We start from the raw sequence: 25,463 nt of genomic DNA, 5'->3' as shown, positions 1-25,463 counted from the left end.
GGCTTACCGCCAGGGAGGTTAAAGAGAAGGTTCAGGGTGGATACAAAAAAAAATGCGAATCCACTTACCTGGGGTTTCCTCCAGCCTGTGGCAGACAGGACGTGCCCTCGGCGCCGCTCCGCAGGCTCCTGGTCTCCTCCGGTGGCCGACCCGACCTGGCCAGGCCGGCTGCCAGGTCGGGCTCCTCTGCGCTCCAAAATGCGCCTCACAGGGCGCGCTGACATCATTTGATGTCCTCCGGGCTGTACAGCGCAGGCGCAGAACTATTGCGCCTGCGCAGTACAGCCCGGAGGACGTTCGATGACATCAGCACGCCCCCGTGAGGCGCATTTTGGAGCGCAGAAGAGCCCGACCTGGCAGCCGGCCTGGCCAGGTCGGGTCGGCCACCGGAGGAGACCAGGAGCCTGCGGAGCGGCGCCGAGGGCACGTCCTGCCTGCCATGGGCTGGAGGAAGCCCCAGGTAAGTGGATTCACATTTTTTTTTTTTGTATCCACCCTGAACCTTCCCTTTAAGCATAGCAGAGCCCACAAACAACCTAAGTAGTTGTCCTTCACCACTGTGAGTAGTGCCCAACGATTTGTGGCCGGTTGAAACTGCTGGTTGATTAAAGAGACATTGAAGCGAAAAAAAAATTATATTATGATTTGTATGTGTAGTATAGCTAAGAAATAAAACATTAAGATCAGATACATCAGTCTAATTGTTTCTAGTACAGGAAGATTTAAGAAACTCCAGTTGTTATCTCTATACAAAAAAGCCATTAAGCTCTACGACTTTCAAAGTCGTGGAGAGGGCTGTTTTCTGACTTTTATTATCTCAACTGTTAGTTAATTTTTTACTTTTCCTCTGCCAGAAGAGAGGTCATTAGTTCACAGACTGCTCTGAAAGAATCATTTTGAATGCTGAGTGTTGTGTAATCTGCACATATTAGAGAATGATGCAATGTTAGAAAAAACACTATATACCTGAAAATAAAAATATGAGAATATTTTCTTTGCTGCTAATCTTCTAGTAATTATTCATAGTACACAACCAATTCATTTCATCATATTTTTTTTTCGCTTCAGTGTCTCTTTAAGTGACAGATAGCTGGGACTCTACTGCAGTAATTTCTGGAAAATATTATCACACTAATATAAATGCAAAAGTTTGGATGTTTGTTACGCAATCAGGCAACAACAGTAGCTGAACGGATTTGAGTGACATTTGGCACACACATAGTACATTACCTGGAATAACATATAGGATACTTTTTATCCCTATAACCAAAAAGAGGGCGGAGACAAATACAAATTTCATTGGGAAAATGTAAACTGCAGCTATTCTTACACTGTTAATGGCAGGGTTCTCAAACTTTGCATAGTTGGTTACTGGGATTAATATTCAGAAAAGTGGGTGGAGCCTACAAAACTTAATCAAAAATCACCTATTGATTTTCAAGGGAAATATTTAACTATCATAGATTATAGGGAGCTGAGATATATAGAAAATTGCAAAATGTATTCATCAATAAGTACATAGCAAAAAAACACATAATCGATTACCACATGATTAAAATCAATTAAACTCATGATTCTATAGCTCTAATCATATACCAGACCATTAATTACAGGCAGCATGACTTGCAGGTGCACCGATTATAACCGGTATATGCATGCATTAATAATCTTCAGGCCTCTTTAAATCCGGATATCTTTAAATCCGGATATGATAGGCTATAGAGCGTCATCCATTAACAAAGCAATATCTTCAATTCACATTATATTGGCCTCAATTCACTAACCTTCTCTCCTGTCTTTAATAACTCTTCTGAGCTGCTTCTACAGTTATCACCATGGTGATAACTGTAGACACAGCTCAATAGAGTTATTAAAGACAGGATATAAGCTTAGTGAATTGAGGCCATTGCCTCTTATCCACATAAGAAATCACTGGAAACACCCCCATTACGTGTAGCATCCAGCTACACAATCTTGTTGGCCTTAGACTACAACCGGATAGCAATTTAGGCATATAACATCCAGCAGATAGCAAGAGATCAGCAAGCAGGCACTTTCGTTATTAGCTTAGCTTTTTATAGGACCATTCCGGTCAGTGTAGCCATTACTCACGTGCCCTGTCAGGTTGACCAGGGACTTAGCCAGCAGTGCGGCAGTCTGCAAAGCTCACAAACTAGGTCATTGAGTAATTGTGTTTTAGGGTTAGAAAAAGTGGGCAGATCTAACACCAACAAAATACATATTCAGGCAATGCCGGGCCATCAGCTAATTATATAATATATTCAGGTTGCAATTCAAACTAACAGACATTTTCAATACTTTGAGCACCAATATATATAATTATTTCAGCAAACACCTTAAAATCCACTTCAAAACAAAGAACAAGTCATTCAGCTCCCTGATAAAGTAAAACCACACAGTAAGTACAGGAACAGGGGGCACATTACCAGGTACTTTTAATTTATTGTATAAAATGCTGCCTTAAAATAATTAAATAAAACGAATAAAGAAAACAAAAAAAGTTTATATTGTCATGTAAAGTAAACATACATAAAGAAAAATTATCCTCTTCTTGCTTCACGAGAAGCAGATGTTTCCTGTGAAGCCAACTCTTTCTTCTTCTGCTCATAAAGCTCTAAAAGATATTTATCGGGCTGAATTTTAGCCTCACGGAGTTCTGCCATAATCTTCTGAGCCTTCTCCAAGTTTCGTGCATTCTTCATGTTTCTGGTTGCTAAGTATAATTTGAACTCATCTAGTTGGATGAGCTTGCAAGAGTCCACCTCACAGAGGTCCTTGACTCCTTTAGATCTGTCCACCTGGGGGAAGAAGACTAAGCCAGACCTCCTCTCCAGCTCTTCAAGCTGGACTTGGTACTCAGGCAACTGATGAGAAAAGGTGATTGGAATGTTGGGAACAATGAAAGCTCCTTCAGCCAGGGTCTCTGCAGACTGATTCTTCCTAGCGAGGATCACCTTGTACAGGTGTGTGGGGACAGCCACGTCATCTTTCCCAATAACCTGCAGAGAAAACAAAACAATCTTTACAGGAGACACGTTTACTGTGAAAGGCAAAGCTAGCCTTCCCAAGATTATAAGAGGTAAAGAAAGTCAAATACTCGTCCTTCTACTGAATCTTTGAATTTTGTGCCCTCGTTGGTGCTGGTCATATATGATCAAATACCAGAGCTTTGGCCACATGACTTCAATGCTCAAAAATGAAGCTGATTGGTCAGCTCTATCTTAATATTATTCTGCTAAGCCTGTCTGCTCTGAAATTTGATCATTCGACTTCGGTAAGCATTACAGTGTCACTCCCAGAAATTACTAAGGGTGTGCATTTAGCACTGCTCACATAAGCTCCTGTGTGCAGGAATTAAAAGCAATCTGCATAGGGTTGTACGTAACCCACAAGGACACCTTGAACTGAATTACATTCAAAGGCAAAAAAAAATAATAAATTGGTATGTGCAAATAATTTACTGATTGATTGCCAATTTAACCAGGGCTGTGGAGTCCGTACAAGAATTATCTGACTCCAACTCCGGGTACCCAAAATTGCTCCGATTCCTCGACTCAACAGCCCTTGCAAAGCTATTGAGTGGGTACAAAAATCATCTATTTCTCCGACTAAGTTTCCACAGCTCTGAATTTAACACATACCATTGAAACAGAAGTAGCACATTTGCTAAGTATGTGAGTTTTAGGAGGCGGGTTTTAGGGGTGTTGGTGTGGGATTTCGATTTGTTTCGGTGAGCTTTCAACAGTAACACGCATCACTTACCACCTATTGATTGACTAACTCTAATGTAGTTATTCTTATTATTTGGAATTTTTTTTTAATTTAAAAAAAAAAGGGGGGCCTTTTACAATCCTTATTTCCATGCAGTCCCGTATCATCCAGGACAGCTGAATAGAAAGAATGGAGCTTTTATTTTCAGACTGTGGGTTACTCGTCCCAGCAAATCACAAGGTCCAAAGTCATGACGCTCATTCCCACCTCTGGTGCCCAGGAGGAGGGGGCAGTAATCGGATGAGGGCAATTGCAGTGGAATCTGGGAGCTCCATTTAATGAACGGACTGGCACAGTGATGTAGCAATAGGGGACGCAGAAGATGCAACTGCATTGGTGGCGTCTGAACCTTCAGGGGCTCTCCTTAAACCGCTGGTCCTCATTGGGGTTATAGTGACAATCATCACCTCTATATGTGCTTTGAATACTGGTAATCATAACAAAACTATTTCACTACCCCTGCTTACATCCCCATGATATTGTGGATGTTCTTGGTAGGTTTTGGTGCTTCAGATCTGGGCTATATGCTGCTGAGGGGCAATTCAATGTCATGTGGTGGGGGATGCTGTTATGTAATAATTGTAGAGAGCACTACACCTGTGTATAGCACTCCTGACGAAGCCCTTTGGGGGGGGGGCGAAACATTTGGAGGATTAGGGTGAATGTGCAACTGTATATATGTATGACCATTCCTTAAGTTATTTTCAGTCACACTGGCTGCTCCAGCCTTACTGACACATATCTTGCTAGCTGTAAGGGATCCTATCATTAGCACAAGTGTGCATTATGATTTACTTTAATCCCAACACTGTGCTTTTTTTCCCCTTCCATTTCTACCATCCTGAGTGTGTCTAAACAAGTGTGTTGTTGCGTGTGAGGCCTGGTGGGATCGTTACACCCCACACTGTGCATTTGCTCAGGATAACAAAAGACCTGCCCCAGGACCTCACCTACATTGGCCAACCCACACTGTTGCTGATTTGTTGTGTAGAGCCACAGCCAACACCGTTTTCTCTAGGAGATGTATAATAAAGCTGCCAATCTTTTGTGTACTAGGAGTATGTAGATGTAATAGAAGTGCAGTGTATTGATAGAATCAGCAGCCAAATGTCAAAGAAACAATAACCCTCAGCACTCTCAATTGCACTCCCACACACTGCGAAGCCTACAGACACCTTGTGCTCAATATTGAAGACAGTGACCGTTACCCCCAAAAATATACATGCAGGAGCCAGGGCTAAGTTCATATACAGGGGGGTAAAACTTTATTGCAACAATCCAGAGTCAATAAATTAAAACACAAATTCACATCATGGGTCCATGCACACTGGACCCTTTTGCTTTAAAGAGACTCTGAAGCGAGTCTAAATCCACTTTTTTTTATGTATTTATCCACGTTTTTAACTTCTATTTATGTAAAGCACTATAGCTAGTGCTGAAACGCCGCATCCCCACGGCAAAATGAGGGGTTTATACCCCCCAAAACCCCTTGTCTAATTGTGGGGAGCGCTTCCTGCTTGAGGCAGAACTTAGGGCTGTAGCTCTACCTCTTTCCACGCCAATCCCCCGCTGATCACCGCCTCTCCCTGCCCCTCTCAATCTTCCTTCACTGAGAGGGGCGGAGATCCGCGGGCAGATAGACGCGAATGTGGGCAGAGCTGCAGCTCAAAGCTCTGCCTCCCCGGGCAGCAAAATCCACGACCAAGAAAGTTGTGGATTTTGCCCTGTGATTTGGGGGGTATAAATCCCTCGTTTTGCCGAGAGGATGCAGCGTTTTAGCACTAGTTATAGTGCTTTACATAAATAGAAGTTAAAAACGTGAATTTAGACTCGCTTCAGAGTCTCTTTAAAACGCATCAATACACTATTACACAATAACCAGTAAAGTGCCAAGTGCTGAGAAAGTCACCAGACTGTAGTTCAGAGAATACCCGTTCTTCTTGACCAGGTTTGGGGCTTCTGCCGTGATCAGAGGAGTCATAGCACTGGCTATTGCCTGCAGCCGAATTATATTTGTTTTTTTTCTAATTTCACCCCTTGCTACCGCCGGTGCTCATATTAGTCACTGAGTGCCACTATAAAGGTCAATTTCATTACGGCCTATGGCAGCACCCAAAGCGACGTACCGAAGTGAACTCTTCGATGTTCTCTGTAAAGTGCTGTGGAAAATGAGTTGTATAAAAATCGCCTATTTTAAAAACTTAATGGATACAACAACAAAAAATGTCTACTTGATCCCTTTAACACATAAAATACTACAAAGTAGAACCTAGCAAATGGCCACAACATGATGCTATAGCTTGGCTATTTCCACTTCCTCATAATATGCAGCGGTATGAAGCACTACTCAATGTTGCCTTTATGTGGTTTCATTTGAATTCCAAAGCTCTGATCTATTAGATGACAGCCGGGTCCTGCTTACATATAATGGCAGCTGTTAATGAGAGCGCGCAGTTTCTTTCTCCCTCCGTTAAGAAATGAAGTGGGGTTGAGGCCGCAGATAAGCACAGCTTCATTTCACGCCTGAATGCTTTTTGCACCTGTCTTATGTGTTAAGAGGGTGGATTCGGCTAGGCTAAGAAACACTTATTGTGCTCAATAATATGCCCACCAGCCGGGCTACTCCAGATGTGCCGTGTCTGAACAGGTCAGTACAAACAAAGGCTTACCTGATAAGTGACGCTCTTTTTGCCATCTTCATGCAGTGTTGGCAATGTCAGAGGACCACTCACCACCCAAACGTCATCGAATCTCTCTGTCAGGTCTCGGCAATACATTTCAAGCCTGAAAGACATGAAACAGAAGAGTGTTCACAAAGACAACTGAGTAAAAGGAAAGTGTTTGTGTTCGAAGAGCTGATGCACATCTGCTTACCCAACAGCCACACAAATGAAATAACCCATCTCTGCAAAACTAAAATATCCTAAAGGCCTGATCACACTGCATTTGCAAAAACTCAGCAAAAATGCAAATAACGCATATAATGAATGCATTGACAAATGTTTTGCATGCATTTTTTAAATTACGATTTGATCTCAACAGTAGGAAGCAAGATTTGAAGTGGCCACTAATGGTCTAATTTCGGGAAGGATCAACTGGCCAAAAATCACCTGGAAATAATCAATCGGGTACACTAACGGGAAGTGGAAACTTGCCTGATCTGACCCGATCATGGGAATCAGGCTCCCTGTACATTGCAAATCCGCTTTGCGATTCCGATCACAATTTCGATTTTCCCTGAACGCCATCAACAAAAATACGCAGAAAAAAAAACAGCATGCTGTAACGATTAAAAATTTGGAATCGCATGTTAAAAACGATTACAAATCGGAATCGCATGCAGTGTGCAGGGAGCCTCAATTTGTTTCTTCAATCATACAGACATTTAGTGGCCATCTTTATACAAGCAGCATTCTTGGACTCACAAGGATGTAGTGCATTGTGGGAAAATACGCCGTGCACTGCATTCTGGTGTATTTTACACAAGGCACCCATAAATTCATCCTCCTCTGCGTTTCTGCACAAAATTACGGCATTTCAATGGAGAAACCAGAAAGTGACTTCTGTGCACTCTCTGATGTCCTTGCAGAATGCAGGATGTGTTGCTAAAATTTGCAACGCAACCCATGAGTGCGGACCTTTCTACAGACCCCAAAGTGTTGGTCAGGACTGTGTGCCTGTTTCTGACCCCTCCTTTGGATCTATTCTCTGGGGAATGTCCCTAGTCACCTCCCATAGCCCTGCAGGCTGCTCTTCTACTTCATCTTAGTTGGGTTATTCTGGGGTGTTATGCTGGGCATACACGGATAGATTATGCGCCGGAATCGAGGCGCTCGTTAGATTCCGGCGCCTCCCCGCAGGCGCCCGGATCGATTCCCGCTCGTCCCCACGGGCGCTTCTTATCTGAAGCTCGTTTTCTTCCATTGTCCGCCCACAGGGATCAAGTGCGGAATCGATCGGACACGTCGGAAATTAACAATCGAGCCATCAGCGGCTCGATTGATAAGAAGAAACTCACTGTGTATGCCCAGCATAAGAGAGGTAAACCAGTTTAGCCTCATCCTTTAGCTAATGAAGTGTATGTAAACCCAAACACATGCTTTCCATGTGACTCTAGAGAAGGGTTGGAGATAGAATTTCTGACCATCTCTATCAGCAGCAATTTAAAGGACCACTATCATCAAAAATTGGAAAATACATGTAAACACATACAAATAAGAAGTGTGTTTCTTCCAGAGTAAAATGAGCTATAAATTACTTTTCTCTTATTTTGCTGCCACTTACAGAGTTTAGTAGAAATTTGACAGAACCGAAAGGTTTCTGACTAGTCCATCTCTTCATGAGGGATGCTCAATATTTTAATTATACTTTACAAAAGCACTCCCTGGAAAGCATCCATACAAAGTTGCTCCCCCCGCCCCCCACACACACGTTTGTACACTATTCTGGCAGTTGGACTGAGCTACTGCCATTCACTAAGTGCTTTTGAAAGTAAAGAAACCCCATGAGGAGATGGGCAAGTCCAAAATCAGATTTCTACTGCCAACTTTAAGTGACAGCAAGATAGGAGAAACATAATTTATAGCAAATTTTACTCTGGAAGAAATGTCATTTTTGTTTAGGTAGTTTCCTGTAGTTCAAATGTAATTTTTTTTTTTTTGTGATAGTGGTCCTTTAACCACTTTAGCATTTAGGACGTAGCTCCTACGTTCAAATATGCATGCTAGACATAGTAGCTCCGTCCATGAAAAAACAGAGCCGCTGGGGTTCACAGGGCCACAACCGTTGTGCGGGCTGCCCGTTAGCCTGGACATCAATGAAAGGGAGCAAGTCCCCGTTAGAACGATTGCTGGCTTCTATGGAGAAGCCACGATCGTTCTGTTACACATCCCCACTTCACTTCCTTTAAGAACGCTTACAGGAAGCCAAAAAAACAAAAAAATTACTGTGGACAAATAGTAAAACTACATCTACATATATATTTTTTAAATGAATAGACATTTTTACATTTAAAATGAACTGTTTAAAGAGACTCTGAAGTCTCCCTATAATGAGGTTTTTAGTTTAAAAACCTATTTAACATTATAGTCCGACCTAAAGCGCTGCAGAACCGCGGCTGAAAACCCCCTTGATCACCCCAAACTCACGGGGGTACACGGAGGCAACTTCCGCATAGAGGCAGCGCAGCTCTGCCTCTATGCGCATCAATCAGCGCCGATCGCCGCCTCTCCCCCGCCCCTCTCAGTCTTCCTTCACTGAGAGGGGCGGGGGAGAAGCGGAGATGGGCGCTGATTGACGCGCATAGAGGCTGCAGCAAAATTTACGACCAAGAAAGCAGTGGATTTTGCCTGCCCTGTACCCGTGTGAGTTTGGGTTGATCGAGGGGGTTTTCAGCCGCGGTTCTGCGGTGTTTTAGGTCGGACTATAATGTTCATGAGGTTTTTAAAATAAAAACCTCATTTTAGGGAGACTTCAGAGTCTCTTTAACTCCCACAAACTCAAAAATACTTCATCACATTTTTAATAATAAAAAAAAAAATTACAATAAAAAAACAAACATAAATAGTTACCTAAGGGTCTGAACTTTTTAAATATGCATGTCAAGAGGTTATATTACTAATATTTTTAAAATGATAAGCTTGTAAATAGTGATGGACGCAAAACTGAAAAAAATGCACCTTTATTTCCAAATAAAATATTGGCGCCATACATTGCGATAGGGACATAATTTAAATGGTGTAATACCCAGGACAAATGGGCAAATAAAATGTGTTAGTTTTAATTATGGTAGCATGTAAGCAGTGTGGTGCATTTCATCCCAAAGAACATAGCATAATAAATGTATGTATCACTTTTCATGTGTTTCAGAAAACAAATGCAAGTACACTAGAGTTTATCACTGCAGCATATTGGCAACTGTCAGTACTGTGAGCTTCAATGCACTGTGATCTTACAGATTTGTATAGAGTGAGAAGACAGCTACTTACAAGATGGCTTAAAATAGCTTAGCAATGCTCAATGACATATACCATTTAATGGATGTTTTTGTGAGCTTCATGTTCTCCATTCTACGTTCTCTCTTCTCTTTCTTCTCATTTCTTTTAATTTGTCCTCGTACACTTTTATGCACGCTTCAGGGGACAGAGCTCTACTTGAAAGACCGATGGTGGAGATTGTGTGTGGGAGGCGGCAGAGCAGCAGACTGTTAAGATCGATTACAAAGAGATTTCACTCAGTCAAAGGTATGACTAAAAGCAGCGTGCCAGGAGGGAGCCTCGTAGCTATATTATGACTTGCAAAAGAACATTGTTCTTGATGTACGAATGCAAAGCAAGACCGCATTAGTCTTATAAAGAAAATGCTAACAATTATTATGTTTTTAAATTTGTGAAAACACTTGCTGCTGAGATTGCCTTTATTCGTGTAGCTTGTAGCTAAACAAAAACAGACACGGAATGCATTTATAATTATAGATGGTGTGCTTGTTCTTCTGTTGGACGTGGAGGCTAAGCTGGTAGATACTGAGAGAGGCCGATATGTGGCCTTTAACTTCTCCAGAGGACCACACATTAAAATTCTAATCTTAGATGATAGGAAAACACAACAACAGGAGACGTAATTACCCAGTCAGTAAGGTCTACGCTATAACCGGCAAGCACTAGTATTGCTAATTAAAGTGCAGCTCCGGTCATAAAAATGGGTCGGCACAGATTCTTGCATGGCCAGACTAAAAACAAAAAACCTATTATAACTAGGAATAGTTAGTAAGATGCCAATTTGTCAGAGAATTATGCAAATTATGTATGCAGCTTGAAAATGGACAAATCGAATCTTGCCAAGGTAGACTTGGATTGGTCTATTTTCAAGTAGCATAATTTGCATAATCCTGTTAAGGGACGTAACAAAAGCTTGGGGGCTTCCATATAAAAAAAAAGGCGCTTGGAAAAATAGGGTGCAGGGGTTTGCTGCTAGTAGAATATCATTAAAATTAGTAATCTTTATAGATTAGTAATCTTTATCGATATTTTATTATGACTGAACCTAACCCTACTGCCACACAGAACTCTTCTAATGCCTAACATAGAACCCTCCCTCTACCGATGCCCTGACACAGAACCCTCCCTCTACCGATGCTCATCACAGAACACTCCTTCTACCGATGCCTATCACAGAACCCTCCCTCTACCGATGCCCTTACACAGAACCCTCTCTCTACCGATGCCCTTACACTGAACCCTCCCTCTACCAATGCCCTTACAAAGAACCCTCCCTCTACCAATGCCCTTACAAAGAAGCCTCCCTCTACCGATGCCCTTACAAAGAAGCCTCCCTCTACCGATGCCCTTACAAAGAACCCTCCCTCTACCGATGCCCTTACACAGAACCCTCCCTCTACCGATGCCCTTACACTGAACCCTCCCTCTACCGATGCCCTTACACTGAACCCTCCCTCTACCGATGCCCTTACACTGAACCCTCTCTCTCCTGATGCCCTTACACTGAACCCTCCCTCTACCGATGCCCTTACACTGAACCCTCCCTCTACCGATGCCCTTACACTGAACCCTCTCTCTCCCGATGCCCTTACACAGATCCCTCCCTCTACCGCTGCCCATTACAGATCCCTCCCTCTACCGATGCCCATCACAGAACCCTCCCTCTACCGATGCCCATCACAGAACCCTCCCTCTCCTGAAGCCCTTACACTGAACCCTCCCTCTACCGATGCCCTTACACTGAACCCTCCCTCTACCGATGCCCTTACACTGAACCCTCCCTCTACCAATGCCCTTACGCAGAACTCTTCCTCTACCGATGCCCTTACACATAACCCTTCCTCTACCGATGCCCTTACACTGAACCCTCCCTCTACCAATGCCCTTACAAAGAACCCTCCCTCTACCGATGCCCTTACAAAGAACCCTCCCTCTACCGATGCCCTTACAAAGAACCCTCCCTCTACCGATGCCCTTACACAGAACATTCCCTCTACCGATGCCCTTACACAGAACATTCCCTCTACCGATGCCCTTACACTGAACCCTCCCTCTACCGATGCCCTTACACTGAACCCTCCCTCTACCGATGCCCTTACACAGAACCCTCCCTCTACCGATGCCCTTACACAGAACCCTCCCTCTACCGATGCCCTTACACAGAACCCTCCCTCTACCAATGCCCTTACACAGAACCCTCCCTCTACCGATGCCCATCACAGATCCCTCCCTCTACCGCTGCCCATCACAGAATCCTCCCTCTACCAATGCCCTTACAGTGAACCCTCCCTTTACTGATGCCCTTACACTGAACCCTCCCTCTACCAATGCCCTTACAAAGAACCCTCCCTCTACCAATGCCCTTACACAGAACCCTCCCTCTACCGATGCCCATCACAGAACTCTCCCTCTACCGATGCCCTTACACAGAACCCTCCCTCTACCGATGCGCTTACACTGAACCCTCCCTCTACCAATGCCCTTACAAAAAACCCTCCCTCTACTGATGCACATCACAGATCCCTCCCTCTACCCTCCTCTACCCTCCCTCTACCGCTGCCCATCACAGAATCCTCCCTCTACCTATGCCTATCACAGAATCCTCCCTCTACCGATGCCCTTACATAGAACCCTCCCCGTATCGATGTCTAACATAGAACTGTCCATATACCTCTTAACCCCCCTGGTGTTGTCTAATCCTTAACCATCCCCCTGTGGTGGCGCCTAACCCTAACATCCCCCCAAACTTTAATCTCTTCCCCACGCCGCAGAACAGCAATGAGAGCAAATTTGGGTGCAGGTAAGCACCCGATAAAATAGCTGGCGTAGAGTCTTCCCGCTATGCAAATATTGGCTTTACATAGCGGGGCTATTTTATCGGCTGCCTCCCTGCTCCTATATTTCCTCTCATTGTCGCAAATCGCAGCTTTTATAAAGGGGGCCGATGGCAGCACCCTTTTTTCCTGTATCGGCTTGGGGGGCCTAGCCTGCTCCTGTATTTAATGGAGAGCAGTAGTGGAGCGTTATACATTATCTGCTCCCAGTTGCATAACAGGTCCTCTTCAAAACTCATTTTTTGTAACTATGACTTGTTTAGTGTGCACACTAGGGTCTATAGAACGGGGTTATTTTACCCACTCCTTTATTTCTAGATACAATATTTATTCCCCCCGCAAATTCTCACTAATCTACTTAGTATTTATGTTGCTTTGAAAAAAAAAGTTACAATATTTTGTTTTTGCAGTATAAGGTATAATCTTACTGCTGCAGCAGATCACAGATGGCCAGGTCCTTCACACAAAATTCTTCTTCCTTCTTATACTACAGCCCCTTCCCCAGAAACCTAAGGCTATTTTAAGCCTGGAGCTTTGAGTTCAGTTATTTATTGAATTCAACCCGAACTCGAACTGATGACCAACTTACTTCAAAGTGCTGTTGACCTGTATTTTAACCACTTTACCCCCGCGCGTACGTATTTCTCCGCCCCTTTTTCCATCCTTTAAAAACCAGGGACGGAGAAACACGTACTTTCCGCGTTCCCGACGCTGTCCGCGCTCCCGCTCGTAAACACGCCGCCCGCCGCTAGTAAAACCGCCGCCGCCCGCTCGCCCGGAGATCAATGAACGGGAAAATCCATTCCCGTTCGTTGATCTAAGCCCCACAATGACCCGCTGCTCTCCTATGGGCAGCGCGATCATTGTGAGAAGAAACTCACGTGTCCAGCCTCCTTATTCTTCCTCCAAGCTTCCGGAAGGAGGCTTGGAGGTCGCAATAAAGCAAAAAGTTACTGTGGCCATCTTGTGGCCAAATAGTAAACTACACCCTACACATTTTTCACATACAAATAAATGACTTTTACACACAAAATTAACTCATTACCTCCCACACTCCCCATTTTTTTTTTTTTTTGTAATTAAAAAAAAATTCAAAAATTTACAATTAAAAAAAATACATAATTAGTTACCTTAGGGACTGAACTTTTTAAATATTTAAGTCAAGAGGGTATAACACTGTTACTTTATAAACTATGGGCTTGTAATTAGGGATGGACGCAAAACTGAAAAAAATGCACCTTTATTTCCAAATGAAATATTGGCGCCAAACATTGTGATAGGGACATAATTTAAACGGTTTTATAACCGGGACAAAAAGGCACATAAATTTCATGGGTTTTAATTACAGTAGCATGCATTATTTAAAAACTATAATGGCCGAAAACTGAAAAATAATTTTTTTTTCCCCACATTTTTCCTATTTTCCCATTAAAACACATTTAGAAAAAAATAATTCTTGGCATAATGTCCCACCTAAAGAAAGCCTAATTGGTGGCGGAAAAAACAAGATATAGTTCATTTCATTGCGATAAGTAATGATAAAGTTATAGACGAATGAATGGAAGGAGCGCTGAAAGGTGAAAATTGCTCTGGTGGTCAGGGGGTAAAACCCCTCAGTGGTGAAGTGGTTAAAGGAAATGGTCCATCCATGTACACTAATCCAAAACGTGCAGCCCTTACCCTCTTGCAAGTCACGTAGTCCTTATTATTAGGGGTTGAGCTGACCATGATCTGTGCTGGAGCTATGCTCTCCTAGTGAATGACAGACTATGGAAGGCATGAATAGGCAGAAATAGGTGTTTGGTCCACTCACGACCTGGACATGGCACTGTGGATACCACATGCCTGCCTAGCTGCTGGGTTGTGGAGGACAAAGAGTGCAAGGAGGCTGCAGGCTGTCAAGCGGTGAGGAACTGGCCACCTGTGATCCGTTGAAGTAGTACACTTACATATGAAATGCAATTAGAAATCTATATTTTTCTGAAATGGAATGATTAAAACTGAACCTAAACAAAGGCTTCAATATTTATTAACCACTTCAGGCCCAACAAATTTTCACATATCAGCACTGCTCCCATGCATTCGCTAATAACTGTATTACTACTAATCACACCTAAATAATCTACAGTATATATATTTTTTTTCAGGACAAACTAGACTCTTAGCGTGTGATAATTTTGTTTAGTAAATACATTATTTTCAATGCATTTTAAAGAGGAAAGAAGGTAAAAAAAGGAAAAACACTTTCTCCATTTACATCCATTATAGATTTACAATAAACAGTGCTAACTATAAGACAAACCCACACATTTTATTTGCTTATTCATCCTGGTTATAACAACATTTATATTTTGTTCCTAGCGCCTAGTCTTTTATTTTGGTACAGAATATGCAAAAATGTTATTGCCTTTGATTCGGTTTGTGACTCAAAAGAATACCCAAGACATGGGCCTCAACCCTAAAACTCTCTAAACACTATTCTACTACTTATCACAATTAATATGTTACCACATGTCACTTGTAGTTTTGCTAAGACTTTCACAAATTTGATCATAATTTTGAAAATGACTTTTTTTTTATGTTGGATTGAGTTTGTCCGTACCTATTTTTTATGTGATGTGTGTCCAAGCTTTAAGACCCACCAACATGCATTCTACAACTCGTCACGGCTAAAATGATACCACATGTGCCTCATTTAGTAAACTGGTGGTGCATTCTCCACAAATACAATGGATGATTATAAACGTCCAGTTATCATTGAGCGGTTAAACTAATTATATGACCCTAATACACAGATGTTTTCTAGCAGTTATGGGTGACTTTATGACTTTATTCCATAGGTATTTAACTGGTTTACCTGTTCCAGAAGCCACCATTGTTCTCATAGTTCTGAGGCACAATGTTGGAAAGATAAAAAGTTTCGGCCATCGCTTCCTGTTAGACAGAAATAGGATTAGTTATTCAAAAACGCCCATATACCCGATAGCTGCCCAGTATGGCCATAATGACTAATCATGCAACAGCTTAGTGTTATTTCCTTCCCTGGCAGCCATTATTACCAGAGAGATGTTGGGGGAACATTGCTGCTTCCTGTACATGGCTATATCTAGCTTCTCTGAGCGAGCATTTGAAGGAGAACTCCAGGATGTGTTAAATAAAAGTATCCAAGTTATATCAGATACAGCATACATTTGAGTACTATATTGCTTTTCCCTTGATTATTATATGCTTTGAAAGATTCCTGAAAACAGCATTTTTTTCTTTTACTAACAATACTATATCATGGAGTGACATAAATTGACCTTTAACACACTTCCTATTGTGTCAACAGTGATAAGCAGCTTCTCACAGGCAGCCTTTTCTATTTTAACTTACCATTTTTTTGCAGCTGGAATGCAAGTAATCTACTTTGCTACTTTCCTCCAGCCTCATTCAAATACTGTAGGTAAAATGACCAGCTGATTAGAGTGTACTTAAAACTCTTACAGTTGATTACCAATGAAGGAGAAAACCGAATGCTCAATCCAATGGCACAGAGCACGACTTCATATACCTGTCTAGATTTATCTTTTGGTTACAATTGTGAATTACTTTAAAGGAATTATCTTGTTTGACATAGAGCACTGCTTTTGACCACAGCCAGCAGAACTCGTAGTGCTGTAAATTCTTGGAATGCTTTGATGTCTATCTGCTAGCAGAGGATATAGAAACTGAAAGCAGAAGTCCTCTGTTATTTTCTCACACTGCCCCCTAGTGACAAGTGGCCATAAATACACATTACAACAGTACTAGTTAGTAGCAGGGAAATGCAACAAATAAGTAAAAAAATGTGCTAACATAAATTGTCCAGAAGCACTTGCGAGCCTCTAAATGAATTGGCTGCTAAAGGGTTAATTCCATGTAACTGGCTCTGTGATAAGAGTAACATATGTACAGAGACAAAATAATGAAATTCATACGGAAGAATACTTGTTGTCTCCTGCCGGGGCCATGTGACCTCTGGACCATCCGCTGCGCATATAATCCTCATTAGCTGCACTAAACATCACTGGAATGTTGGGGTCCGGTCTGAATTTACAGTGTTTTCGGTTAGCATTACCTGGAGAAAGAAATACATGTTACAGGGCAGAGAGGATTTTGACTAGACAAACATGAATTGGTGGGTTTCTATCTACTAAGGGCATAAAGCAGTGACTATTTGCAGTGATAATTTGGTAATTTTTTACAAACACTCAACATATGAACATGATGATACAAATGGCACAGTCCCGTTGCAATTATGTCATTTCTGCGTGGGGCAAGTTCAAAGGAGCAGCTTCAAACTTCCCCCTATTCCAGCACGTGCTATGGATGCTCTGCATAGGTGGGGGGACAGAGGGGACAAAGAGGCATAAAGAGGGACAGAGGGGAACAAAGAGGCACAGAGAGGGCCAAAGAGGCACAGAGAGGGCCAAAGAGGCACAGAGAGGGCCAAAGAGGCACAGAGAGGGCCAAAGAGGCACAGAGAGGGCCAAAGAGGCACAGAGAGGGCCAAAGAGGCACAGAGAGGGCCAAAGAGGCACAGAGAGGGCCAAAGAGGCACAGAGAGGGCCAAAGGTACAGAGGGGGACAAAGAGGCACAAAGGGAGGCAAAAAGGCACAGAGAGGGACAAAGAGGCAGAGAGGACAGAGGCACAGAGAGGACAAAGGCACGGAGGGGAACAAAGAGGCATGAAGGGAACAAAGGTACAGAAGGGGACAGAAAGGCATAGAAGGCGACAGAGGTACAGAGGAAGAACAAAGAGGAACAAAGGGGGACACTGGAAGCAAAGGGAGACACAGAGGCAGCACGGGGGACAGAGGTGGAACAGTGTTCCAACTTAGGAATGGATTCAGGTTAAGAACAAACCTACAGTCCCAATCACATTTGTTAAACAGAAATTATCTGTATTACTTTAAGTTTGTATATACACACACACACACGCACAATAGAGGTCGCAGGCATTTTTAAATGTATGATATTACCGCTATGTAGTTTTATACTGTGCGGTTAATGAAGGAAGACTTTGTAACTTTGGGCCTGATGCATGAGTGGCTGGTAAACTTGCTGTGTGCAGGAAGCAGATGGCTATTTTACTGGTACTAACTCCAGGGTAGCAGCAGGTGTTACACCATTAGCGCCATGTGTGTGACCACAGCAACATAAATTTCAATAAAAAACATTCTATGAGAAAAAGACAATCAGTTTTCCTGGATTCTCAAGTAAGAGGCACTTTATATTCTTATAATACATATTAAACCAAGCCCATACAATATATGCTGGCTCCTTATACCTAAGCAATTGTTTAGACATAGACTTACCAACTGTCTTCTCCCTTGTGAGATGCTCAATCACCCATAGGGGAGTCTTCTTTTCTTGATCATAGGACAAAGCATGACCAATATACTGTCTCACCTCTGCACCACTTTGTGGGAATCCAAATTCCTCCAGCAGTGACTTCTTCACTGGCTCTAGCAGAAACAGAGGCAGAAGTAACGACAAGTGAGGAAAGCGAGAAATACTTGGCTTCTAGGACTAGCATGAGAGAAGCTTTGTGTCTTCAGAACTGCGCAGATCATTTTTTGCAACAGTTGCAAAGAAAGCTGGAGTTTGCAGAGGTTTCCCAGAAGAACCAGCTGAATGCTGACTGGCTTCTCCAGGGAGCCGCGTCACTTTTACTCCAGTCTTCCTTGCCCCTGTCCTGATAAATCAGCCTGTTGAGTTCTACTCAGCTATAGTACAGAGAAAGGTGTCTTCCATTACATTTAACTAACGGTCAGATTTGTACTTTTTACCGCCCAAGGCCTGCTGTCACTAACTGCTCCCCCAAATTATTAGCATTCGCACTAACCATGCAAGGTAATCTCACAACTCTATAAGCTGGCAGAAAGGGGGAGGGACCATGTGGCCAGGGTTGCTGCACTGCAATTGGAGAGCGGCAGCAGACTGCAGTGCATATACGTAGTGGTCTATCAGGGAGGAGAGCAGAGCATGTGTGACGAGCACAATGAGACATGGAGATAGACTGTTCAGCAGCTCTGCGCCATTGCGTTGCCAGCTCTTAAAGACGCATGGCTCATGCACCCTAGCTCTTCTCTCACCCTAGGCAATAGGCACGGTCCTGCCTGGCCCACAAATCCGACCCTACCAACTGAGTTCTGTCTGTCATTCTTCTCAACCTAGTGGGGAAATAAGGTTTTAAACAGAATATTTTATACTTACCTGTCTTCCCCCAGCCCTATGCAGGCCGTGGACTCCTTCGCCATCCTTCCCGGCTGCTCCTTTGTCAAATGGTAAGCTCCGGTAAATTGGCCAGTCACGCATGTTGGCCTGGTCGTTCACGCACCCCTATCAAGGTCGAGCATGCACAGTGGAGCGCGACTGGCCAATTTACCTGAGCTGACCAAAGAATAACGGAGCAAACAGGGAGGACGGCATGGGAGCTAACAGTCTACATGGGCCTGGAGGAAGCCCCAGGTAAGTATAAATGATTCTGTTTGAAATCCCTCGGGTTTTCTTTAACATGCGTCTCTATCAGGTTTAGAATAGTTTTTACCAATTTTTTTGCTTCAGTTTACTAGAGAAGGGGAGACTTCTTTATTAAACTAAAGGACAAATTCTGGTAAAAACATACCATCTTCCGGCCTTCATAACGAAACCTGAAATTTTCAGACTATAAGTTATATATCTTTGTGTAATTAATTAGGAAATGGGGCCTGACGAAGCACTTAGGCATGACCAAGCATCTCCACTGGGAATATCTTAAGAGATCCAGCTAACCAGGAGTGGATGCTGTTACAACTATCTGCTATTAGGTAGGTAGACTTTTGGCTGAGTCATACTGAATCATATTGGAGGTTAGGGCCCATTTCCACTAAGGCGAAATCTACAGCATTTCCCCACAGGCAAGTAGCATGGGGAAAGTAATGCTGCCTATTCCGGCATTAGCTTGCCATCTGAATAGCTTTGCAACACGATTCTGGATGGCATACTGCAGTACACACCCAAATCTCTATAGCTGTGCATGGCATTGCTAAGCGATTCGGCTGCGGCTACACAACAGCACGGATGGAAACGGATGCACCACCCCAGTGGTAATGGGCCATTTTTTTTAAAACGTATTAGCTACTTGCCTGGGGCTTCCCCCAGCCCCTGGTAGCCGATATGTCCCTCACCTCAGCTCTGGTGTCCTGGGATCCCCTCCGTTTCAGATGTCGACCTCGCCAGGTTGGCATCTACTGCGCCTGCACGAGTGCCACTATCAATCACTCTCACATTGGCCTCAATTCATCAAGACTTATTGAATCAATTACCAGCAGCATTACAGCTTGGTAAAATACCGAACTCGATAAGTTGATTTCAGGATTCATCAAAGTTATCTACAGCTGTTAGCGAGCATTTGGTAATTATTCGGTAATGATGCGATAAAACGGAAGAAAGTGCAATTCATGAAAATGAAAGTGGGCGTGGTTTAGCGTTAAATTTAGGATTAGTTATCTCCTTCACTTCTCTGTTGTTATACCTGTCAGATCATTGCTGACAGAGAAGATGGAGCCATTTAAAGTGGTTATGTATCAGCTGAGAGTGATTCAAAGGCGCAGAAGGGCAAGAATAAGGTCTAGAACAGGCATGGGCAAACTCGGCCCTCCAGCTGTTACAGAACTACAAGTCCCAGAATGCATTTGCCTTTATGAGTTATGACTGTGGCTGTCAGACTCCTGCAATGCATTGTGGGACTTGTAGTTCCGTAACAGCTGGAGGGCCGAGTTTGTCCATGCCTGGTCTAGAACCATATCAATTTGCAAGAGAATAGATTTATTTGCTATACCAGGACATCTGCATTTCTCTTGAATCATCTTGTAAGAGAACACAGGCAGTGACAGGGTTAACTAAATTGCTAGCTGCACTACATGTTTTCAGAAAAGGCTCCTATCAAGCCGTAGCTGGTGAAATTGTGGGATTGTCCCAAGCCACTTCCAGAATCCTGGTCCAGCTATGAAAGAGAACCAGAGATGAAGCACCCTCATGTATTTTCTTACATTTATCAGTGGGAACATGACAGTAAACACCTACCCTGATTTTAGTTTCATTGTTATCTGCTTAATTAGTCTATTAGCAGCTGTGATAAGAATCCCCGACTGGCTCAGTCTAGGTTTGACCTGGAATCATTATAGCTGAGTCACTCTTTTGTGGAGTCTTTTCAAGCCCAAGCCTGCCCCCTCCTGGCTCAGATTTCCTGCTTTGCATACTGAGAGCTGTGATGACATGGGAGGGGCTGCTCCTGCTGAGAGAGAAGCTCTGTGGCTGTAATATGATCCCTGTGTGCTCTGTGTGCACTAGATACGGAGGATGACTGCAGTTTCATTCCTATGAGAGACACTTCCTACAGGCAGCTGTACATCATACCAAAATGAAAGCACACAGATGAAAGGCTGCATTTAGCCTAGATAGCAGCATAGTCTCATATAGCCTAGACAGCACATCCAGAACAACTCATAACCCGGAAGGAGAAGGGATATGAGCCGGCGGCCATATTTGATTTTTCCTGGAACAATAATGGATAAAAAACACTAAAAAAGGCACACCAGAGCGGCGAAATTATCAGGTAGAGCATTTATTCTTTACAAGCTATCAACTTATATGTTTATTTTGTGTGAAACGTTCATCTCTGGTTCCCTTTAAGCCCTATTCGCAATGTTGTTACGTGGTGTTCAGAGGACTGCCTTTCTACCCACAATTCCATGAGAATCTTATGACCTTGTGTTAAATTACCGCTGTAAAATGGAAATATCGACACGTTACCGAATGGTTACCGCATTGTTATCGATATTTTATCGAAGTCACACCGAATGCAGAAAAACCTTGATGAATACAACTAGAAATCAATAAACTTCGAATTCCCTAATTTAACATACTGGAAAAAGTTATTGCAAAGACAATGATGAATCGAGGCCAATGTCTGGAATGATCTGCGCAGAACTAATGCAGTGTTCTCCCCAGGCTCTTTTAGCTGGGTGCTGCACCCGGCTCACCTTCTCGTCTGCTGTAAGCAGAGTTGTGCACAGAAGCCCCGGCCCTGCATTCTCTCATCTCGCCTCACCCGGCTACTTTTTCCTGCCACCCAGCTGGAAAAAAATTCCGGGGAGAACACTGTAATGTGTTTGTGCAGAACACTCCAGACAACGTAAGAGTGACTGACAGCGGCGCTTGCTGGAGGAAGCTCCGGGTAAGAAGATATATATATATTTTTTGTAGAGCTCAGATGCTTCCTTTAACCACTTGAGGATTATTTCCGCTTGTGTTTACATTTAGCCTGCGAGCCGCCATCGGCGGCCCGCAGGCTATTCACGGAGCCCCCCGTCGTGAATTGACAGGAAGCAGCCGCTCGCGCGAGCGGCTGCTTCCTGATTAATCAGCCTGCAGCTGGCGACGCAGTACTGCGTCGCTGGTCCTGCAGCTGCCACTTTGCCGACGCACGGTATAAGCGTGCGGTCGGCAAGTGGTTAAATAAGCATGTGTGCAACTGCAGTACCTGCAGTGAAGTTATTTTTTTTTTTAATAAATCCCAAGCTGTATTGGATGAGCAAAACCCTTAGGATCCTTTCACAGCGTAACAGACAATATAATCGCATCACAATGCGATGCTATTATATAACATTGGGGATTTCACACTGGTTCTTTTGCGGTGCCACGATTTACAACAGAATAATGTGCAGCATGCAGTGCCTTACTGAGCAACACATGCAGTGCAAGCATGAAGTCTTTGGGCTATTTGCTAAATTGTACAGATCACATCACAGTGGTAGGCTACGATGCCAGTGTATCCAACCGTTGTGATCCTATTTTTCGGGATGCTCAATGCAACATATGTAGCGTAAAAGTTACTGTAAGCGCTGCACTCAGTAGCAATCGTACAACCCCCAACTCACAAACTTCTCATCTACCCTCAACCAATCAGACCAAGGGAAGGGCAGCCAATCCGAACCACCTAGTTGTAGATACGGATAGACCTTGAGATGCATGTTTCCAAGTGCATTCAGGATTATGCTAATTATCATTATTAGTTCATATTAAAGTACTCCTGTAACTTTAAAAACAAAACATATTTGTGTCACTTGGAAGATGCCTCTGGATCACGTGTCGAACTCCAGGCCTGGAGGGTCAGATCCATGCCCATGTTTAGGATGGACTGAGATAGAGGAATGCGTTCTACCTGATGGACCACACCTTTCCTGAGTCAGACCCATCAATTAATTTGAGCTGTATCAAAAATGTGTGAGGATCTCGGCCCTCATAGGACCGGTTTGACATACCTGCAGTCTGGATACTCCAGACTCACCACAGCCAGCTTTCATCTTCGCAGCCACACTCCCCTCTATATACAAGCACAGACAGAGAGGGTTTGCGCCTGCGCAGTAACACAGGGCCACTCGTGAAAAAAAGGTGTGCGCCAGCAGCTCATGCTACCCCGCAGGTAATAATTTGCACCTGCACAGTGCGGCCGCGCCCATACATGGGGGTGAGTGCAGCCGCAAGCAATCTTCGCCATTAAAGTGAAAGATTGTTTAGAGCAGGGGTGTCAAACTCAAATACAAAGAGGGCCAAAAGTGTACAGTGGGACCAAGTCAAGGGCCAACCTTAATGTCTATTGGCCACCATCCTCCATTATAAATCTCCCAGGTGTCTAATGGCCCCCCTCCAAGGGGATACAGTTCTCTGGTGTCTAAAGGGCCCCCACCCTCCCCTATACAGTTCCTTAGTGTTTAGTGCATTCCCCCTACCTCCCCCATATGGCTTCCCTGCTATTCTAGGGCTTCACCTAAAATATAGCTTCCCTGGTGGTCTAGAGTGGGCCAAACATAATGCAAAGTGGGGAAACCACTTGGGGGCCAAATTTAATGGCTCTGAGGGCCAGATTTGGCCCGCGGGCCAGAGTTTGACATGTATGGTTTGGAGCAGGGGTCTCAAACTCAATTTAACTGGGGGCCGCAGGAGGCAAAGTCAAGATGAGGCTGGGCCGCATAAGGGATTTCACACAAAAAAAGTCCTCAAAATGTCATTAACAGTTTTAATTATTTCTTCTGAACATGAAGTGTCCTACCTTATAGTTCGTTTCAGTGCTCCCATTACAAGTAATCCGCCGTGTCCCCGCCGCAAAACGAGGGCTGCGGCATTTCCTGGAAGGGGCAGAGCTTTCAGCTTCAGCTCTGCCCCTCCTGACGTCAATCGCGGCACATCGCCACCTCTGCCCGCCCCTCTCACTCTTCCTTCACAGAGAGGGGCGGGGAGAGGCGGCGATCCATGCGGTGATTAACATCAGGAGGGGCAGAGCTACAGCTGGAAGCTCTGCCCCTCAGCGTAGTCGTGGATGTTTGCCCGGGGATTTGAGGGCTCTGCAGCCCTCGTTTAGCGGCAGGGATGCGGCGGATTACTTGGGAGCACTGAAGCGAACTATAAGGTAAAATAGTTCGCTTCCGTGTCTCTTTTGCTTTTGCCGGCGCGGGCCACAAAATATTGTACTGAGGGCCGCAAATGGCCCGTGGGCCGCCAGTTTGAGACCCCTGGTTTAGAGGGTCCCAGCAGAGGAACAGCGGGGCAAAATATGTCCAGGAGCATCTGGAGCATTTTTAGGCTTTCCCCTTCTTAGGTAAGTATCTTTTGTTTTTACAGGTGTCCTTTAAATTACTTCAAATTTTAAAAGGTGGAAAGAAAGAGTCAATTAAACATGGATTTCAATAGAAAAAAATACATACAGAATCAGAAATGTGTACATCAGTCCCGAAAAAGGGACGAATGAGAAAGAAAGAGGGACAATGGGAGCTATGTACACTTTCAGGGACTGTCCCTGAAGCCTGCCTCCAGGAATACAGAACAAAAGGCAGCTGACCCAAGCGGCTGCAGGGCACTGATGGGTGTCACATGACGTCGTGCGGAAGCAGCACAGCACGCGTTCCACGAGTAGGAAGGAGACCTGAGTACAGCAGAATAACGAAATTCACTCTACGCCAGAGGGCGGGTTCTCACCTGGTTCCTGGTCTTCCCGATGATATAGGTGTAGCGCTAGCAGGGAAGAGGCGCTGCTCACCGCCGCCCCCAAAGCAAACCCCCCCAGAAAGCGGCGACTCGCAAACCGGTAAAACGTGCCTGCAGGCATGGCTAGCGGGCGAGGGGAACAGGAAAGCAGAGCGCCCCCTGCTGTCTGGATAAATGACAATCATCTGCTGCGCTTACCTTACTCTATTCATGAGATGAGAAAGTCACGCAAGGAACAGTTGTAACCGCAGCGACATCTTGTGGCGGAGTTCAGAACAGACTTTGATAAGATGATAAAAATAGGATTTTTTTTTCTTCACTCACACTACTACAACTAAGTTTTAGGGGCGTAACAATAGCCCCTGCAAGGGATGCAGCAGCAGGGGGGCTCTTGGGGGGAGAAGCCTGAGGGGGCCCATGGCCCTGGGTCCTTCTAGGGCCATTTTTAAGGGGTAGAAGGCCGCGCAGGAAGGGGGGGCAACTCCCACGCTTATCACCTCAGGCTACCATCAACGCTCCCCCCTCCAGCAACAACAGCTGGGGGGACCCATCCAAAGTTTCACAGGGGGGCCCAGGGATTTCTAGTTATGCCCCTAAGCATTATTTATTAGTACACTATGGATTGTTAGCTTCCTGCATTTTGCACAGTTAGCTGTAATTTTTGATATTATGGTGCTCCCACACAGGGTCGCTGCTCAATAATAATCAATCAACAAAAACACACTCAGTCGTGGCTGTTGGAGCAAAACTTTCTAATCTGAACCAAACTTTTTTTTTTAACAAAAGCCA

General features: G+C 44.1%; 1 protein-coding gene across 1 annotated transcript; it reads right to left on the bottom strand.

Annotated features, from left to right (window-relative positions):
- Positions 1-2,296: 2,296 nt before the first annotated feature.
- On the bottom strand, positions 2,297-24,835 carry EXOG (exo/endonuclease G). The gene is made up of 6 exons (XM_068238625.1): positions 24,666-24,835; positions 17,963-18,112; positions 16,582-16,721; positions 15,480-15,556; positions 6,462-6,576; positions 2,297-3,020 (listed from the first exon to the last, which is right to left on the bottom strand). The coding sequence occupies exons 1-6, from the start codon at positions 24,793-24,795 to the stop codon at positions 2,562-2,564; spliced, it is 1,071 nt and encodes a 356-aa protein (XP_068094726.1). The 5' UTR covers positions 24,796-24,835; the 3' UTR covers positions 2,297-2,561.
- Positions 24,836-25,463: the final 628 nt, after the last annotated feature.

The sequence above is a fragment of the Hyperolius riggenbachi genome, chromosome 5 (assembly GCF_040937935.1).
Source record: "Hyperolius riggenbachi isolate aHypRig1 chromosome 5, aHypRig1.pri, whole genome shotgun sequence".
NCBI classification, from domain to species: domain Eukaryota; kingdom Metazoa; phylum Chordata; class Amphibia; order Anura; family Hyperoliidae; genus Hyperolius; species Hyperolius riggenbachi.
The sequence above is the reverse complement of the archived record's forward strand: the minus strand, read 5'-3'. Positions and strand labels throughout refer to the sequence as shown.

Excerpts from the sequence above, each read along its gene's own strand:
- EXOG (XM_068238625.1), bottom strand. The coding sequence starts at position 24,795 with ATGCCTGCAGGCACGTTTTACCGGTTTGCGAGTCGCCGCTTTCTGGGG. Across the intron at positions 15,557-16,581 it reads GAGACAACAAGTATTCTTCC|GAAGCGATGGCCGAAACTTT; the intron begins GTATGAATTTCA and ends TCTGTCTAACAG. Across the intron at positions 6,577-15,479 it reads AATGGTGGCTTCTGGAACAG|GCTTGAAATGTATTGCCGAG; the intron begins GTAAACCAGTTA and ends CATGTCTTTCAG.